General features: G+C 47.1%; 1 protein-coding gene across 1 annotated transcript in view; it reads right to left on the reverse strand.

Moving 5' to 3' along the window:
* The window catches only part of ATP9B (ATPase phospholipid transporting 9B (putative)), a 225117-nt gene that overhangs the window by 196863 nt on the left and 7339 nt on the right, over nt 1–20915 (reverse strand). The window contains exon 2 of the mRNA XM_032872196.1: nt 7464–7637. Within this exon, the coding sequence (XP_032728087.1) occupies nt 7464–7637 (174 nt within the window). The remainder of the gene's footprint in view (nt 1–7463; nt 7638–20915) is intronic.

Below are 20915 nucleotides of genomic sequence, written 5' to 3' on the forward strand. Positions count from 1 at the left end.
CTCCGGCTCCGGGCCGCGGACAGCGGTGAGAGCGGGCGCCCAGCGGCTGGAGACGGCGCGCCGCGGAGGAGGAGCGGCGGCCGTGCCCCGGCGCCCGCCCTGCGCCCCGCACTCGCGGAGAGGACACGGCCGGAACCGCAGCCCCGCAGCCGCCGCGGAGACGCATGACCCGGGCCCGGCCCCGCCCAGCCTCCTCCGCGGCAAGCTCTCCTTGGCTCACAGCCCTGGCCACCCGCACCGCAGCTCCCACGGCCACACTCGCGCCGCCGGGCCCGCGGCAGTCCGGGCGCTCTCCCTGACAGACAGTCCTAACATTACGCCGGAGCCAATACAAATGCATGACTATTGATTTTCCTTTGCTGGTTATTGATCTCTCTACCAACGCATGACCAACTTCCCCATGTCTCCCGTCCTCCTGTGAATCCCAGTCACCTCCCCACTCAAATGACCGCATGTTCCCAATTAAGGATAAGATAAAAGTCATCTTCTCCACCAATACTTCAGTCTTCCACCCCTACCCTTCCCTCTGCCTGAAAGGATGAGTATTAGTCTTCCTTCCCAAAACCGTCTTTTCCCCCAAACTGTCCCTGTCCTTTACTTTTCAAAGACTTAACCACAAGTCCCTTGACATTTTCAGAAACATCACCCTTCTGTATGGCTTCCATTATCACAACAATGACAGGACTCTGAAACCTACATCTCCAGACCCTGAATCGGACAGCATTGTCTGCATTACACCAACCCAATACAAGATAGATTTTAGTCAAGAAAACAGTCAACAGTTTTAGATGAGCAATCTACTGGAAAACAAAACAAAACACAACACAAAAAAACAAAAAACAAAACAAAACCAAAAAAACCCACCGGTAAGCTCACATCATACTTAATGGTGGAATACTGAAAGCTTTCCAGGACTAGGAGCAAGAAGCAAGAAGGGAGACTCACCACTGCTATTTCACATAGTAGTCTATGTGCCAGACAGACCCACAGGGCAGAAAAGAAGAAAATAAAAAGCAAACAGGTTATAAAAGAAAGAAATAAAACTGTCTCTGTTTGCAGATGACATGACTGTCCATGTAGAAAATTACATGAGATCTACAAAAACACTCTTAGCACTAACAGCAAGGTCAGCAAGGTTGTAAGATAAAAGACAAACATACAAAATCCATCTCTAGTTCTACACACCAGAACGAACAGGTGGAAACCAAAATTTAAAATACCAGTTACAAATACCAAGAAGGAAAAAACAAAAGGAAAAATACGTAGGAATAAATCTAACAGATAAGACTTGTGTGCTAAAAACAACAAAATGCTGATAAAAAGGTCAAAGTTCTCAATAAATGGAGAGAAGTAAACTGTGATCTAGAGGACAACACAGTAAACATTTCAATTCTCCCAAGCGATATACAGGTTAAACATAATTCCTATCAAACATCCCTGAGAGGATTTTCCACATTGGGCTAAATTATTCTAACATGTCTATGGAAAGGCCATGTAGCCAGAATAGTTAAGAGAGTCTTGAAAAAGGATAAGATACAAGAAACCGACCCACCCCACGTGAAGACGGAGGCGCTTGCCGAAGAAGGCGCACGCCCGGCAAGTAAGACGGCCGCCCTCGCCAGTCCTGCAGACGATGCAGACACACCGAGGCCCCCGCGAGCCGCCACTACACACATACTCTAACGACCAAAACGAAAAACAAGGACAAAGTTGACATCTCTCCTCGCCTGCTGGTGGGAATGTGGGGCGGCACAACCACCCTGGGCAACAGCTCGGCGCTGGCGTAAAAAACTAAACATCCCCTTATTATGCAGACCGGCAGCTCCACTCCTACACACCTACCCCAGAGAGAAGAAAACTTATGTCTACACACAAAAAACCCGCACGTGATGATGATTCACAGCGGCTTTACTCAGAATATCCGAAAACCTGAGACCATCCAAACGCCCTGCAGTGGGCGGGCGGTGAAACGTCCAGCCGGCGGGGAGCGACCTATCAGCGCACACACTCGAATGCCTGTCATGGGCACTGTGTCGGCTGAAACAGGCCAATCTCCAAAAATCACAGATTGAATGGTTCCACTTAATTACAGAACCGGAGAACGGATTAGTGGTTGCCAGACGCTAGGACCTGGGGCAGGAGAGAGAACACAACTAGAGAAGGCAGCAGACAGGAGGCACATGTGTGGCCGGGACCCCTGTCTCTTTACGGCAGTGGTGGTTACACAGACCCAGACGTGTAGCTAAAATGTGGAGAGCTACACAGTCCACACCAGCATCAACTTTCTGGTTTGACACAACACTACAGTTACTTCGGATACAACCCTGGGGGGGCGCCTGGGTGAATCAGTCCATTAAGCGTCTGCCTTCAGCTCAGGTCATGATCTCAGGGTCCTGGGATGGAGCCCCGTGTGGGCCTGGCTCCCTGCTCAGTGGGGACCCTGCTTCCCAACCGCCGCCCCCCCCCCCCCCCCCGCTCCTCCCACCTCAGGCTCACTCTTTCTCTCTCAAATAAATGAATAAAATCTTGGAAAAAAAAAAATGACACAGCCACTGGGGGGGAACTGGGTGAAGGATAAGTGGGACCCCCATACTATCTCTGTGACTTCCTGTGAAGCTGTAATTATTTCAAAACGTTTTTAAGATTTTATTTATTTATTTGACGGAGAGAGATCACAAGCAGGCAGGCAGAGAGAGAGGGGGAAGCAGGCTCCCCGCCTAGCAGAGAGCCCGATGCAGGACTCGATCCCAGGACCCTGAGATCACGACCTGAACCGAAGGCAGGTGCTTAACCGACTGAGCCCCCAGGCACCCCAGAAAAGTTTTTGTTTTTAATAAAACAAAGTAAAAGTATGAAAACTATATACCATGCAAACGCCAATCAAAGAAAGCTGCTAGAGAGAGAGAAATCAAGAAACAAAGTGTTAATAACAGAACACACTGAGGGTCGCGGGAGGGAAGGGGGTGAGGGGGTGGGTGAGACTGGGGACGTGGACGAAGCGGGGCACCTGTGAGGGGCACTGGCCGCTGCACGCGGTGCCGGGTCACTCCCTGTGCCGCACCCGTGTGTTAACGGACTGAAGTTAAAAGAAAGAAAGCTGGTATCCACCATCGAAGTTGGACATTATGAACCCGCACAGAAGAAATACTATCAGAGACAAAGACCAATCCAATTACAAACAGTAAGTCGGTGACCCCACACTCACATCGTCAGTAACACACCCTAAAATATATAAAGCAAAACCGACACAACTCAAAGCAGGAGATCCACCCTCGATGACGCTGCGAGACTCCACAGGCTTCTCAGTTACTGGCAGTAGCTTTAAATATGAACACAGACGATTCAGTCACGACTACGAACAAATACAACTCACTAACATACAGAGCAACCCAGTCAACAAAAAAGCATAAATTATTTCCAAATAGACACAGAAAACTGACTAACACTGCCCATCTACGATGAACCATAAAGCAAGTCTCAACACGTTACAGAGCCTGAAAGAAAAAAAACTGTAAGTATGTTCTCGGGCCACAGTGGAATTACGGTAACAGTAGATCATGCAGGCCCTGGGTGGCTCAGTCCACAAAGCGTGTGACTTCAGCGCAGGTCATGATCTCAGGGTTCTGAGACCCAGCCAGTCTCCTGTCTCCCAGCTCCGCGCCGACTCTGTTTCTCCCGCTCCCACTGCCCCTCCCCCACTGCTTGTGCTCTCTCTCTCTTGCTCTCACTTTCTCTCTCTCAAATAAATAAAGTCTTTTAAAAAAAAAGTTAACAGTCGATTACAAAAAGATAATTAGGAATATTCCCGACTGTTTGGAAATTAAGCAGCATGGTTCTAAATTGAACATCAACTAAAACAGAAAAGACAATGTAAATCAGAACATATTTTGCACTAAATGATAATGAAAATAGCACGTGTCAAATCTGAAATGCATCTATTTTTAAAAAAGAAAAAAGTACAATGCTGGTGATCTGAGAATCCGTCTTAGGAAGCCAGAAGAACCGTAAGTTAAACTCAAAAGAATGAAAAAGATTAAGGGCAGACCAGATTTCAATGACAGAGGAAGGAGACACCCTAAGGAGGACACTGTGTCACCCACACAATGGCCCACAGAGAATGTTTAATGTGAATCTAATGGTGAGGAGACCTCAGACAAACCAATATTTGAAATGTTCTACAAAATACCTGTTGTGTAGTCCTCATAAACATCGATGGAATAAAAGACAAAGAAATGGCAAAGACAAAAGACAAAAAGCGGCTCCAGATTCCTGGAGACAGAACAGGGAGGCCAGCTAAATGCCATGGCACCTAGAGAGGAAGGGTGCTCCGTGGGCAGGATCAGAATTGGAGACAGAGCTGTGCCAGACGCTATCTCCTGCACATGACAACTGCCCAGTGGCCATATACGAAAACAGCCTCTTCCTAAGAGACATGCACTGAGCTACAAAGATCAGAGAGGGGGTACCTGGGTGGCTCAGTGGGTTAAGCCTCTGCCTTTGGCTCAGGTCATGATCCCAGGGTCCTGGGATCGAGCCCCACATCAGGCTCTCTGCTCAGCAGGGAGCCTGCTTCTCTCTCTCTCTCTCTCTGCCTGCCTCTCCGTCTACTTGTGATCTCTCTCTGTCAAATAAATAAAATCTTAAAAAAAAAAAAAAAAAAGAACTATTGGGACTTCATCCAGATCAAAAGCTTCTGCACAGCAAAGGAAATAGTCAACAAAACCAAAACACAACTGACAGAATGGGAGAAGATATTTGCAAATGACATATCAGATAAAGGACTAGTATCCAAAATCTATAAAGAAGTTATCAAACTCAACACCCAAAAAACAAATAATCCAATCAAGAAATGGGCAGAAGACATAACAGACGTTTCTGCAGAGAAGACATCCAGATGGCCAACAGACATGTGAAAAAGGGCTCGACATCACTGGGGCATCAAGGAAATACAAGTCAAAACCACACCACCTCACACCAGTCAGAATGGCTAAAATTAACAAGTCCGGAAATGACAGATGCTGGTGAAGATGCGGAGAAAGGGGAACCTCCTACACTGTTGGTGGGAATGCAAGCTGGTGCAGCCACTCTGGAAAACAGCATGGAGGTTCCTCAAAACATTGAAAATAGAGCTACCCTATGACCCAGCAATCACACTACTGGGTATTTACCCTAAAGATACAAATGTAGTGATCTGAAGGGGCACGTGCACCCGAATGTTTATAGCAGCAATGTCTACAACAGCCAAACTATGAAAGAACCTAGATGTCCATCCACTGATAAATGGATAAAGAAGATGTGGTATAGATACAATGGAATACTATGCAGCCATCCAAAGAAATGAAATCTTGCCATTTGCGACGACGTGGATGGAACTAGACGGTATTATGCTTAGTGAAATAAGTCAATCGTAGAAAGACAATTATCATGATCTCCCTGATATGAGGAAGCTGAGATGCAACAACGTGAGAGGTTTGGTGGGGAGGAAAGGAATAAATGAAACAAGATGGGATCGGGAGGGAGACAAACCATAAGAGACTCTTCATCTCACAAAACAAACTAAGGGTTGCTGGGAGGAGGGGGGGTAGGGAAAGGGTGGCTCGGTTATGGACATTGGGGAAGGTATATGATACGGCAAGTGCTGTGAAGTGTGTAAACCTGTTGATCACAGACCTGTACCCCTGGGGCTAATAATACATTATATGTTAATAAAAAAAAATTTAAAAAAAAAAAGAATTGATCCCACTGAAAATTTCAAAGTGAAAAAAAAAAAACAGTGAATTTATTTCAAGGTTGGATTTATTTCACGATAAAAGTTCAAAATTTCAAAAGCAAAGACAACACTAGAAGTTTGGCTCTTTGAAGGGAACTGGTAACCTCCTATCAAGATTCATAGGGAAAAGGGAGACAGAGATGGAGTAAAAAAAAAAAAAAAAATGTGACAACCGTCCAGAGCCTTATACATCTTACATTACAGGAATTTATACATTTGAAAGTAGATAAACCCCTTGAAAAGCAGAAAGCATCACAACTGACACAAGAAAAACCAAACAAAACAATTCTGCACAGCCCTGCACCATTTAAGAAATGAAGTCTAGAATTGTCAAATATCCCCAAAGAATACTCTCGGAATACTGGCTATTTAACCCAGAAAACGTTTTTTGAAAAAACTATACCATTCATTAAAAATTAGTAACACAAGTCAGTGACTTCTAAACCTTATTTAGCCATGAAATTCCTTCTTCATGTGAAAACCTTAAAATATACTGGAAAGATAAAGTCAGACACTAACTGGAAGCTGAGAGGGGTGATAAGCCTATGTCCTGCCTTGCTGACTTCCTAAGTCTGCGAGGCCGAGCTCTCGGAGGGACCCCTCAGAGTCCCTGGGAGTCCACGGGCCACTGTTTGAACACCACCACATGAGCCGTCCCCGAAATCAAATCAGTTGTAAAAACATCTTTTTGCAAACCTCTAAAGGGCTACTGAGGATGATAAATACGACACCTTTCTACAATTACTATACTCCTTTTATGGGCAAAGGGATATAAATTCATGCTGGTAAGAAAGGCACTGACGACACACTTAACACAGCAGAAAGACTATAAAAGTTGTCATTTATCTGACACACCCCACTCAAGTTATGCTGGATTCGGTCAGCTGAAATCTCGCCCTGCCTGTCCCCGGGGCCGGAGGACAGCCAGTGAGCACAGGGTGCGGTTTCACAGACCGGACTCCAAAGCCCAGGATGAGCACAGCTGAAGTTTATCTCAGCCACCAGTGAACTTGTTTAAAATCCGTGCAGTTCTTATCTTTGTTTCTTCCTGGTTAAATTAAATGGAGACTATTCTTCCAAGTCTAAGCGTTCAAGCTGAATGACACACGGAGCCACGGTGTTATTAAACTGCATTTCACAGGCCCGTATCTGCCTTTCTGGATGAGAGAAGGATTACAGATGGGAGAGAACAGAGAACTGTTCACAAACGCCAACACAGTGACCAGAACGGACTCTACCGTGCATTCAGGACAAAACCACTCTTTCTCTGTCTTCTAAACATTTAAATTTCTCATTAAAAAAGTGAACTTGAGGACGCCTGTGTGGCTAAGTCAGTTAAGCATCTGCCTTTGGCTCAGGTCATGATCCCAAGGTTCTGGATTCAAGTCTTGAATGGGGCTCCTTGCTCAGCGGGGAGCCTGCTTCTCCCTCTGCCTGCGGCTCCCCTGCGTATGCGCTTCCACCCTCTTGCTCTCTGACAAACAAAATCTTTAAAAAAAAAAAAGTGAACTTGGCTTTCGTTTTCTGATTAGCACTATTTGCTTTTAACTAATGTTCAACACTCTCTACGATGTCATCTCATTAGAGCGTCTTCTTTACTTTGATATAAGAATAAGTGCGTCAGAAGCGGAGCTTATAAATACCTTAACTGTGGACCTGACAGCACAGGAAATTAGGCAGCAAGATCACAAACCTGATGCAGAGGAACTTCCATCCTCCACAGACAAACCACTCCAGTCCTCTCTTCCTTCGTGTGATCCTAGCTCGTGGTAACGTGTGGTAATCGCTTTCGTCATTCTCGAAGCCTTCTTCAGACATCATTAGTGGCATTTCATCCAAATGGGCGGACTCATCTTCCAGCTGGTACCTGGTCAGAGGTAAGAACAGAGTGCTGAGACAGGCCAAGCAGTCTTCTGTCACAGGTAAGGGTATTATTTAAGACAAGAGCTGGCCCAATTCTACTAATCCCACTTGTGTTTTCTCTTCAAACTGAGCTGTCTACAGGGGAGGCAAGCCATTACAAATAAGGGATGGTACTTCCCCTTACAAAAAATGTACTTAGCCCAGGTAAACAGGAAAGGTACGGGCTGCCCGAGGAAGCAGACATGACCATGCTGTGAGGGGAGCCCTCCACGAAGCCATCCGTGTGACCTGTCCGCTCAAGAGCACCACCCACTCAGGGTGTTCAATTCAGGAGTATTAAAAAAATAAAAAAGAATCATCTGAAATATTAGGAAAAATGTATACTTCCAGGTCATTTCTAAACACTCTGCTACAGACTGATGTGATGTAAAATTGGCCCAACTTTGCATTCATCAACCAAAGTCGTGGAATTGACTTTTGAACTATGAAGGTGTCTTATGCTTAAAGGTGGGAACACGGTGCGTCCCTTGGTTTGTTGTCAGATTTGATATGGGTAGCATGGGTGCTATGTCCCACTTACACTTACTCTCTGTTATTCCCTTTTCTAAACTTTTCATTCAATGAAATAATTTCCTCCACAAACAGCGTCCCTTTTAGAGTTCAATAATCCTCTTGTGATTCAAAAAACAAGCAGCCTACGCTATCAAAAACCCATGTATCTTTCCTCAATCGTGGACATATTTACATTTTAAAAATAAAAGCTTAACTTGAGAACCAAAAATTCATCAGAAAATATAATGGAGAGCCCACAAATGCCATCTTATTTGATTTTACATCAAGCCTCCTTGGTAGGTATTAGCTCAATCGTAAACGTAAGAGATAGCAGACCTCTCTGTCCCTGGGAGAGGATGGCAGTCACTGAAACTGAAATTTCTCCTCCCACCCTCTGAAGGCAACTGACTCTACAGAAGACAAATAAAACCAACCAAGCCCAAGACGACAGCATCAGCGAGCACCAGACAATACCACAACCTATTCAAAGACAACAGCAAACCTGAAACAGGATAAAGTCAAAGAAAATTACAAAAAACACACTGTACTCAAAATACTTAAAACAAAGACAAACGCAAATTCTTGGAAGCAGCCAGAGGAAAACAACTCATTACAAAGAGAAGCACATGAATTCAAATGCCCATGGACTTCTCATGGAGAGAGAGGAGACTGGAGGAGAGGGACTCCATGTCTAAGTGCTGAGGGGGGAAAAAGGTTCAAACCCAGAATTCTAAATCCAGCAAAAAGATCCTCCAGGAATGAAAGCAAAACAAAAACATTTTCAGATGAAAGATAAAACTCGCAGGACATGTTACCAGCAGAGCTCGTACAGAAGAATGCTAAAGATAGTTTTAAGATGAAGAAAAATGATACCATTAGGAAACTTGGAATTTCGGGAATGAAGAACACAAAATTCTTTAAAACGTGTACGATAACTGAAAGCAAAAGCTGGACATCGTCCGGCGAAGTTTTCAGTACAGGAGGACGGGAAAGGCTATGGCAGCCACCCTGCACGGAGCAGGCAGTTCCTCGGTTTACATTAAGTGTAAGACAGGAACAGCGAGAAGCTGGCTGCGTACACTGCAGTCCTTAGAGCGGAGCTTCTCAACAGTGGAACCATGAACATTCTGGGTCACGGAATTCTGTTGACGGAGCTGTCCTGTGCATTGTGGAATGTTCAACAGCAACCCGGGTCGCTACACATTTGACACCGGTAGCAGCATTCCCCCAGGCGTGACAATAAAAATGTGTCCAGACGTTGTCAAATGTCACCGAGAAGACAAAAATCACTACCCACAAAAAAATAAAAATACTTGAAATGTAATGGCATATAATGTTAAAAGATTAAAAATAAAAATATGGAAAAAGATACAATACAAATGCTCTTTCAAAGGAAGAAAAGTAGCTACTGTAATACATGACAAAAAAGACATAAAAGAAATAGAACGAAGGAAATGCCCAGGATAAAGAAGGACGTCACGTAAGGATGCACGATCAAATCACCTACAAGCTCGAGCAGCCACCAACGGGCAGGCACCTCTCACCAGGTTTGAAAAAAAACAAAGTACAGAACACGTAAGTGAAAGGAGAGACCAGTCCAGAATCCTGCCTGGAGACTTCGTAACGGACAGAACAGAGTGTCAGGAAGGACACAAAGATGTGGTCGACGCTACCGGCCCGCCCTGGCCGCCACTGACAGGGCGCTGCACCCTGCCCAGCAGAATGTCCGCAGCAAAGGCGCAGTGAACACACCTTCCCGGGCCGCATCCCGGGCCACGATGCGAACTAACAAATCCAAAAGAACTGAAATTAGACAACGGACGTTCTCTCACTATGAAGGAATTTCTTCCAAAAGTCACTAACAGAAAGGGGCGTCTGGGGAGCTCAGGCAGTTAAGGGTCTGCTTTCAGCTCAAGTCATGGTCTCAGGGCCCTGGGATCCAGTCCTGCATCCGGCTCTGCTCAGCGGGCGGCCTGCTGCTCCCCCACCCCTCCGCCTCACTCCTGCTTGCACTCTGTCTCTCTCCATCTCCTCTGAAGTAGATAAATCTTAAAAAGAAACACCACAAAACAGGGATGTCTGGATGGCTCAGGTGGTCAAGCGTCTGCCTTCAGCTCCGGTCTTGATTCCAGGGTCCTGGGATCGAGCTCTCCGCTCTGTGGGGAGTCTGCTTCTCTGCTGCTCTCTCCCTGCTCATTCTCTCTCTCTCACTCTCTCTCTAAGGATGTACTGTACGGCGACTAACATAACATAATAAATATATAAAATAAAAAATAAAAATAAATTTGAAAAATAAATAAAGCAAATAAAATAAATCGGAAACAGAAAGATATCGGAAAATCCACGAAGACCTGGTGGCCGGGGTGGGGCACAAAAGCGCCGTTTGGGAACAGAACATCCCGGTGCTGGAGAACCACCCACTGATGACTCACAGCGGCCTATGGAAACGCAGGACGCGGAAGATCAGCGGCTTCAGCTAGATTCACACTCAGAACCAGTCGCCACAGGACTACCTGACGTCCGCCCGCGGCTGTGACACAGTACGCAGCAGGCCCAGCACTCCTGCCAGCACACGCACACACTGACTGTACGTGCTCAATCCCAGAGCAGTGGTTCTCAAAGTGCGGTCCCCAACCAGCAGCATCACCTGCGGATGTGACAGAAATAGAATTCTCGGAGCCACCCCAAGAAACAAGAAACTTCTGGAACTAGCCCACAATTGGTGTCAAGAGCCTTTGCACTCCGCTGTTTGAGGAGCACTGCTCTGGGGCTGATTTTCATGTGATGGGACACACACAAAATTAAGAACACTTCAGCCTAGCCCACACGTGGGACGTGCTACAAACCACCGGCCCGGACACTTCAAAAACGCCATGTCACCAGGAGAAAGAAAACCATCACAGGGGCACCTGGGGGGCTCAGTGGGTTAAAGCCTCTGCCTTCGGCTCAGGTCATGATCTCAGGGTCCTGGGATCGAGCCCCGCATCGGGCTCTCTGCTCAGCGGGGAGCCTGCTTCCCTTCCCCTCTCTCTGCCTACTCGTGATCCCTGTCTGTCAAATAAATAAAATCTTAAGAAAAAACGAAAGAAAGAAAGAAAGAAAACCACCACAAAGAGTTCTCCAAACGAAAACTAACTAAAAAGATAAAACCAAATGAAACAGTTGCACCTTGATTAAACCTTGATTGAACAAAAAGCTGTAAAAGACATTTCTGAAAATGTCCTAGAACGTCACGTTGGTCATAGCTGTACTAACCCTGGGGATAAACCAAACGCCACTAAATTCTGAACTTTAAAATGGTGAAGGATGTTGTGTATTTTGCCACAATTTGAGAAAAGAAGACTGCCGTGACAACAGAAGACAACTGAATAGAGCTGTAGATGTCGCGTCAGGAGTCGCTGTTCATGCTCCTGGCAAGAACGACAGTGTTGTGGCTGGAGAGCCCTGCTTCCCGTGGGGAGACCCTTGCCAAAGGTCTTACCGGGGAAGCACTGAAGACTGGGTCAGCACAGGAAGAAAGCCAGTGGGGCCTGACATGACCAGCTGCTGAGTCTATGTAAACTGCAAGAACATTCTTTCGATCCCTCTGTATGTTGGAAATACCTCATAGTGGACAAGTGGGGAACATGTATCCACACGAAAAAAATGTGAGACCCAAAGCGATGCTTTGAATCCAGCTTTCTGCATCTTTTTTCCTGCCATTGTGTCCCAGACCGGTCGTCATCTGGACGCTGTCGTCTGCACCGGCATTACGATCTTCCTTCTCCAGATGGCCTGTGGCACTCCCAACCAACGTTTTGAAGATGAAGGCCTGAGAAGAATGACAGTGGTGATACTCCAGACATCCGGAGTCTACGAGAGCAGAAACACTTCCATTCGGCTCTGGAATGGTACTGAAACGTGCCCTACAGGGCGTGACCAGCTTGCAGTGCCCGTGAAGGACACACACAAGGCGGAGAGCGCAGACCGGCTGTGCCTGTGCACACGCGGTTCTCTTTTAAGCGGTCCTTCAGGCAGTCTGCGGACCTGCGTGCGAGTGTGCGGGCGTGTGCGGTGCGGGTGCCAGGCAGCTCCGTGCTCGCCAGGATTCTGTGAAAACGCGGGAAGGCAAGATGCCAGAAGCCGCTACCTTCTTCAAACTTCATTCTTGAAACGGGTGCCTCGCGGTCAAGAATCCCAACGCGAGTGGCACTCAGGGATGGGAAAGATGTCCTTGGACAGTAAGGCCAATGCCGACCTGCTACCTAAGCTGCTTTCGCCATCTGTGTCACGCGTGGTAACTAAACATCCAGCAAGGGGCTTACGGAGTTACAGGTCACTGAGTCACCTGCCACTGTGGGAAGACATTTGTAACCTCCCACTAAATAATGTTTCAGTGGAAGTATCTATACAGAACTTTCTCCATATTTTCACATGGATTCTTCCCAAGAATCCCGGGACTGTAATTGTTACATAAAGTCGTGCGGTCTAAACACTTGAGACACCACTGCCAACTGCAAACTGCGACTCCGGCCGCTACAAGTGCTGTGAACAGCACCAAAAGCACACCTGCCTCACCCTCACCAGATGGGAGTAAACGCAGGTAACCCTTCGCTTGTAAGGGGAGGAAGATGGCATCTAGTCGTCCCGGGCACTTCTGCTATCACACGGCGTCCTGTGCTACTACCACGAAATGTGGCCAAGGCTGCTCCCGTGCCTTGCAGAAACCTCAGTGGAGCTGGGCATACGGGGGATGTGTGCCCGGGGGGCACCCCCAGAACCAGGACGCTCTCCCGTGGCTCACACTCAGCAGCCCTGTGACACCAGCCTCCTCACAGGTGAGCGTTCACTCGCCAAGAACTCAATGTGCCTCTTCAGCAAACATCAGCAGGACTGTGACTGCTCTCGTCAGCTATGTAGCCGCCAGTGCTCTGCCCTCGCTTGTTTCTGCCCATAAGCCCTATTACTTCCAGTGAGTCCTTCTACCAAACACGAAGTCTTGCAGGGATGGACACGTGACCCAACAACAGAAGTGGCCGTAGGATTTATGCAAGAGCCCATCTCTTCCACGCTGATTTGTAAGACCTCTTAAATGTACTAGGGTTGTTTGGGGGGCAAGGAAACAGGACTTTAACCTACAACCACATGGAACTCGACCCCCTGCAGGGACCTACAGAGGGAGACCAGCACGCCGACACCCTGACTGCAGCCCTGGGAGACCCTGTGGCTCCGACTGGCAGAACTGGGAAGTAATACATTTGTTCTAAGCCACTAGATAGATGATAATTTTACAACAGCAACAGGACACTAACACAATCAGTGACGTGGTCTCGCTTTCTTCGTGTTCTGAGTCAATTTACAATCCTGCTTCCCGCTCCGGAGCTCTCCTCTTTCCCCTCTCCTGTGAAACAGCCCGCGGGTAAGACAGGCGGGTCAGCAGAAGACAGCGGCGTTCTGCTCACAGAGGACAGAGTGTGCTGACAGCCCGTGCCCAGACTCTCCCGGGTGCCCCGGAGCTTCAGTGCGGTGACGATTACACATCAAGGGGAAGCGACAATCGGCACTGGACATGTCCCGGAACCACGTGCCCTCACACCGTAAAGCGGCGAATAAGGCTGCGCAGACGGTGAGCGGACGCTTAGCAAACATGAACCACCCAACACTTCTCCTCCTCCCAAGATAATTTCACATGAAAAATAAAAACCACGAGGCCTCGAAAATACGGGAGTGCAGAGAGTCCATCAGGCTGAGGACCCCAAGGAAGATCACCTCTCGTCAGCCTTATAGGAAGCGGAACAGACGCTCTGCAAGCCACCTGGCCACGGGGGGTACAGGGACCCCGTCAACTCTTCACTGAGCACCAACACGTGCGTGCCTCCGCGGAAGACACGACGGTCCGAAACAGACCTGGCCCACGCCTCCCGGGGCTCAGACTCATTCACTGTCAACTGACAAGGATGGCGGTGGCAACTGGCAAGACAGTCCCCTCACCCTTGTGGGGTGCCGCTGGAGTCCAGGCTGCGGGGGCTGCGTCCAGGTGGAGGGGAGGGTGTGAGCGGAAGGCCCGCCGGAGGAGGGCAGGAGGGCAGCGCCCGGCTCAGGAAGGACTGCCAGCCGCCCAGGCCAAGCCACAGCTGTCCATGGGAAGTCTGGATCCGGAGTCGGGACACAGAAGGCAGCCTGCTTCGAGATCACGCACACAGCCAGTAACTCCTACAAGGAGAGCAACTAGAGGTCCACGCCGCTGCGTCCTGCGCCCAGGACGCCCAAGACAGCAGTGTGTTCTGAAAGATGAGACAGAGACACACACACATGTAAAAAGGAGAAGAAAATGTTTCCCATAAAAATGGAAGATTAAATACATAATCTACCTTCAATACCAAAAATACTGCTTTTTCTTAGGGCTGAAACCTACCGAACAGAAAACGAGAGACTATGACAAAATGAAGGAAGCTGGAAAGCAGAGGGACAGACGGTAAATAAAGAGATCTGAGACCCGAGACAAACAGAAGTCTCGGCACCGCAGCGGGAAGCAGGAGAACCTCCAGACCCCGGAGGGCAGGTCGGGCATCTCGTGGACCTCGGAAAGAGTAGGACATGACCGAAGGCTACTGAGGAAATATCTGGGTGCCCAGATGACCCGTCCCTCCAAAGATCAAGGGACAGCGAGCCCCTGGGCAAGGGAGGGCAGGAGAGAAAGCAGAGGGCGAGGCTAAGGGCGGGTAGTGAGCATGCGTGTGAGCCAGCCTGGCCCCCCTTTCCTGCCGCCGCGGGAGGAATTCCGCATTGAGAGGAGGAAGAAGGACAGAGGCCCGCGGCCAGTGTTTGCTGAAACTGCCAGGCAAGAATTGAAGCTCCTCACATATGTTCATTTAATTCCTAGTTTTAGAAAATTAACATAGGAAAATTTTACTATAAGAAAGAAAAATAACGGAAATTTCCAAGACAAATATGGTCTGTCCGTGTGACGCGACATCCCTCAGTTTAAGAAGAGGAGGGACTGTGACGGTGCTGAGGCTGGACGCGTGAGGACGTGGCGCGCAGCTGAGTGAGCCAGACACAGGGGGACAGACCCTGAAGGGCTCCACTGCCACCAGGGGACAACAGTGAACTCCACAGACACGGAGGTACAGAGAGGCTATGTATGGGGACCGGGAGGGGGGCTGGCGAAGTGTTTCACAGGTGCAGAGCTCGGGCTGGGGAAGAGGCAGGAGGCCTGCGGGCCGGCCGTGGGGACAGCGGCACAAGGGCAGGACAGCGCTCACCGCCACTGCACCGCTGACTCGGGGAGACGCGGCTAAGACAGTAATTTATGTGTGCCCGGTAGAATTTTCTTACAAAGGAACAATTTCTGTAAATACTGCTGATGTCCGCTCCCCAGCAGCCACGTAACCCCTGGCCAACAGCTATTTCCTCATCTTTACCCACATCTCCAACATTCCAAGCTGGTTTTTACCCCGACGGTCTGCCTGAACGCGCCACAAGGACCCTTCCCCTCATCCTCCCGCCAGCTGCCACAGATCAGGCCCTGGAGTCTGCGTGATTACCCTGGAAAAGCCAATCTGCGCCACCAGGCACGTTCAGGCAAGAGTTTGATCCCATGGGGAGCCCAAACCCCGAAGGAGAAAGAACTCCTGAAGGCCTCCTGTACTGTGAGGCCCGGAGAAGGGGGCTGCGGCCCGGGGTGCCCTCCCGCAGCCAGACACCCCAGGGGCCTGGATTCTGCACGGTCCCAGAAGAAAAGTTTAGAGCAAATGACAAACTGCGGGACACATTACAGCACAGACATGAAACTATTCCTCGTAAACAAAATGTAAACAAGCGAACACTCTGACAGACGAGCAAAGACAGTGCATAAACGAGACAGAGAGCTGTCTGCAGAGATCACGTGCGGCCGCCCTGGAAGCCCCCACCCTTTCCACACACCCCTGCGGGGATGCTCGGGCTGGCGCTGTCCTGAGGGCCGCGGGGAGCCCCGGGAGGACGGACAGCACAAACACAAGCGCGCGCTCCTCTGCAGAGGGAGGAGTGCCAGGAAGACCGCCATAAAGGAGGCGTGAGGGCCAGAAGGAAGCGGAGTCGCGGCAGGAGACACGAGCATGACAGGAGCCGAGCACAGAGGGCCGCGAGGCCTGGAAGGGGCTGCAGAAGGCCCAGGACTGGAGAGGAAGCTGGGCGGCCCGGGAGGCCAGCAGATGCCGCTGCGGAGGCACGCAGGGGCGAGTTCGGGGGCGGGCGGGCCGGCCAGCGGGAGGAGTCTCGCTTGAACGCTCACTGGAAGGGGAAGCCAGTGGAAGGTTTTAACGCTAACGCTAGGAATAATTTTTATTTTCAAAGAACTAAAACACACAAATTAAAACAATCGAAAGAAAGAATTCTTAGCACTCCGTATGCTTAATTACCAGTCTTCGCTAACGAGGCACTCTTAATGGCTGGTAAGAGCGTGAACAACTTTTCTGGAGGACAGTTTGTGACAATGCATCAAAGGCCCTCTTTTTTGTAATGTGAATAAATTTTAAGCACAAGCTCCAATTATCCTATGACAACATGAATATCTGAAAACATGAAAAATGTATACAAGATTGATCTACAAAGACGACCGTTGCTGTGCTATGCTGCTTAAAAGTCTACCCAAGGGGCGCCTGGGTGGCTCAGTGGGTTAAGCCTCTGCCTTCAGCTCAGGTCATGATCTCAGGGTCCTGGGATCGAGCCCCGCATCGGGCTCTCTGCTTAGAGGGGAGCCTGCTTCCCCTTCTCTCTGCCTGCCTCTCTGCCTACTTGTGATCTCTGTCAGATAAATAAACTTTTTTTTTTTTTTAAATCTTTTTTGACGGAGAGAGAGAGAGCACAAGTAGGCAGAGAGGCAGGCAGAGAGAGAGGAGGAAGCAGGCTCCCTGCTGAGCAGAGGGCCCGATGCGGGGCTCGATCCCAGGACCCTGAGATCATGACCTGAGCCGAAGGCAGAGGCTTAACCCACTGAGCCACCCAGGCGCCCCCAGATAAATAAACTCTTTAAAAAAAAATAAAAAATAAAAATAAAAAGTCCACCCAAAAAGCACGGAAGACTTCAGTATCAGTGACTAGACCTGGTCACACGTGTCCGACAACCACACCGTCGCTGACAGTAGTAAGTGGAGGGAGAGTCACTTGGAGGAGCCAGGAGAGGCAGCACCTGTCCTCACCACCCTCACCAGCCCCAGGGGCCGCCTCACTCCAGTCACCATCCACAAGACCATACAACACCCCCACAACAAGAGAACCAGCATCTTAGACGCTCAGGCAAAAGCTCCTCTCATCCGTGAGGTAGCAGGCCTAAAAGTGAGTTAATAGGTTTCCTCAGAAAAATTCCTTTTTTCTTATTCTCTGCATCAGCTCACGTCTTTTAAAATCGTCAACTAGAAAACGAACATGTATACAAAATGCAATTAAAATTCAAAGTGCTACTTAAATATATTATAATATAGTATACGGGATGAGATTTTCACTCTTTTTCATTAAGTTCCTGAGCGACTATGTTGCATTTTAGCAGAAGTCACAATCTTATCACGTTTAACGCGAGGAAAGTAGCACAGAGAGTCTGAAGGGTCACGAACACAACCAACATCGTGTTTCGTAACCTCCGCTTCAGAGACGGAGCCTCTGAACTGGCAAGCAATTTATTCCATTTCCAAAGCAATTTTCCTATTGTATTGAAAATTTTACCTCAGTATTTAAAAACAATAAGACGATGAATAATGGATTTTTTCAGAGACAGGATAAGCAGAAAATCTTAAGTGTCTTTGTTGCCTAGTGTCATACACACTTAATTGGTTTGTCGCTCAAGAAAAATCAACGTTTCCAGCAATTAAGTATAATTCTGGAAACATATTTTTAAAACGAGTAAAAACAATGTGAACAAAGACGACAGAACAGAGGATGGCAAACCCGAGTGCTGCTGCACTGAGAAACGGAGACTGTTCTCTTAGCTGCTGCCAGAGGGTTAGAAAAATTGGGAACTTTCAACAAAACACTCAAGTACTAGAAGGTGCATAATTTACATGTATCTAAGTAAAAGTAAAAGTAGGTCAATACAATAACTAGCTTAAACTCACAGTAAGTATCAAACAGCCTTATTGTTTCCATGTTGAGGAGAAGCATTTCTGAGACGCCAACTGACAGTAAAGGGAAAAACCATTTAAAATATGCCTCGTGCTGAAGCCTTCTTTAAGGAAAATAAACACTGCCCCCTTTGCCTGCATGTTAATAAAGCAGAGAAACAAAGAACAAAGTGCTATAAAGAAATGTGTATGTTTCCTTCACCAAACACAGCTTCCAAGTTCAAGTGTGTCACTGATGAGTCATTAACGAGCAGCAAAACCATATCCTGGGAAGTTGGGACTCTTCCCTTCCGACAACAGCAGAGGAGATAAACAGCAGGACAGCTGTTAAAAAATGAACAAAAGAGCATTGTCTGAAGAGCACACCTTGACCTTAGCAATGAAAACAAGCAAGAAAGGCAAGGGCCAGTCAGTCCTCGTGCCCAGAGACGCCCGCCACCGGCGGGAACTACGTACGTGGTAACCTCGGAGCCACTGACTCCTCTTCCGCGGCGTTCCCTAACAAGCCTCAATGCCAATCTCCTGACATAAGAAATTACACCAACACTACACATAAATTGAAACAAGCTTCTAAATTAGAGTTAATGGTACAGTATCTAATATTATGTAAATGCCAATCCAGAAATTAAAAGCTAAGTGGCCAGTTAGCTCAGGACACATAATCCAGTTTCCTAAAACTGTGATGTTCATAATCACCAAATCTATCTTCGTGCTAGTAACTGTCAGTGTTAGAAGATGAAGTGAAACATACCTGTTCTGGCAGGTTTAAAGAATTTCATAAGCTCGAGTGAACTACAGATCCTTAAAAGTATGTCTCTGACTCCAAGGAGTACTGGGCCTGAGCATTTGGATAAATGCTACTGTAAGACTCATTCAGGAGGGGCGCCTGCGTGGCTCCATTGGTTCAGCATCTGCCTTCAGCTCAGGTCATGGTCCCAGGATCCTGGGATGGAGCCCCACACTGGGTTCCCTGTTCAGCAGGAGTCTGCTTCTCCCTCTCCCTCTGCCATATCCCCTGCTTATGCGCCCTCTCTCTCTCTCTCAAATAAATAAACGAAATCTTAAAGAAAAACAAAAAAGGAAGAGCCATTGGTACTTGAAAAAACCTTCTCAGTTGTGAATCATCACAGAAAAAAAGAAGTTTGATCTTTTACAACTAGCAAGGTATTTTTTAGATCATCATCATACTTGTACAATTTTTAAGATTCAGAGAAAATTGTGTATAGACACTCAGAATGAGAAAACTAGCATTAAAAAATTTGTGTTGCCTCTATCAAGAAACACACTAATATTTTAGAGATAATCAGACACTAGCCATCTGTTCTCAGCATGAATCTCTTCTCAAACACTAAAGTTTAACTATTATAATACTGCAAATGGCTCTAGGCAGGGCCAAAAGCTACACTGCAACGTGAAGCAAAGAAAAGGCACTAACAGACACAGATAAACAAAATGATGTCCAGTGTCAGTCATTCTTCTTTCCACTGTGAAGATGATCTCGATGACAGAGGCACTATTTAAGAGACAGAAATGGAAAGTCAAATTCACAAATACCTTACTTTTACCCAGCTATACATAATACAAGAAGAAAATCAATGCCTCACATTCGTTTATAGAAAATGATCTTATACAGTAATTACACTCTTACTGAACTATTAAATACTACGCATGGGACACAGCGTTTCATTCACCTAATAACTTCCGAAAAAAAACCTACAAAAAACCAACCCCCCCAAAGAAATCAAGAACATCCTCATGTATCAACGACACTCAAATCCTATTGAATTCGTCCCCTTGAAATTTTCAAGTAAAACCCAATGATGAAAAATTTTATACAAGTTGTAACAGTCTATGATCACTATATTTTAACCACATGTGTCCTAAACTGGTATGATTATAATAAACTGAAAGTAATCTCACTCCAAGGAAAACCTGAGAACCTTTAAAATACATTACAATTCCTTATACATTATGAACACAAAATTACATTTTTACATGGTCAAAAAAAAAAAAAGCCTTTTAAAACTTACAAAGCAAGAAAAGCCCATATCAAAGCTGTTTTCCTAACAACCAATTAGCTTTCCATTGCCAATGTGGAGGAAAAAGACCTCATAATATAAACTTTTGCTCTTGCAAATGTAAGACCGCATTTGCACTTTTTATTTTTTAATCTATTTTTTAGCTGTATTCTAATTTATAGCAGACATTTCCCCAAACGGAAATACTAGAAAAGCCATAATATTGATATAAAACTTTAATCTATTCACTTTACAGTTCTGAAGTATGAAATGAGAGATTTTCTTATATATCAAGTTAAAAGTACTCTTAAAACCAGCTTTGCTAAGGACATCTTACTGCCATAAGCATACCTACAGAGATGAGGAAGGTGACCAGAAGTGGGGCACCAGGCCAGGCTCTCTCAGAGGCAAAGCAAACCCTGGGACACCCAGCGCCTGTAGGGGCGGCTGCACTCACCCGTGAGTGCACTAGAACACCGCATTTTACACTCTACATGGGAGACCCGTATCCAAACAACTTGCTAGTGAATGAAAAAATAAATAATAAGACTGACTTTAAAATAAAAAGAGTAAAGACAAAACCAGAACAAAAGTAAATGACTCCTTCCTGCCAGTTCCAGGGCAAGACTCCCTCCC

Source organism: Lontra canadensis, unplaced genomic scaffold (assembly GCF_010015895.1).
Source record: "Lontra canadensis isolate GAN:19392208 unplaced genomic scaffold, GSC_riverotter_1.0 scaffold44, whole genome shotgun sequence".
NCBI lineage: Eukaryota > Metazoa > Chordata > Mammalia > Carnivora > Mustelidae > Lontra > Lontra canadensis.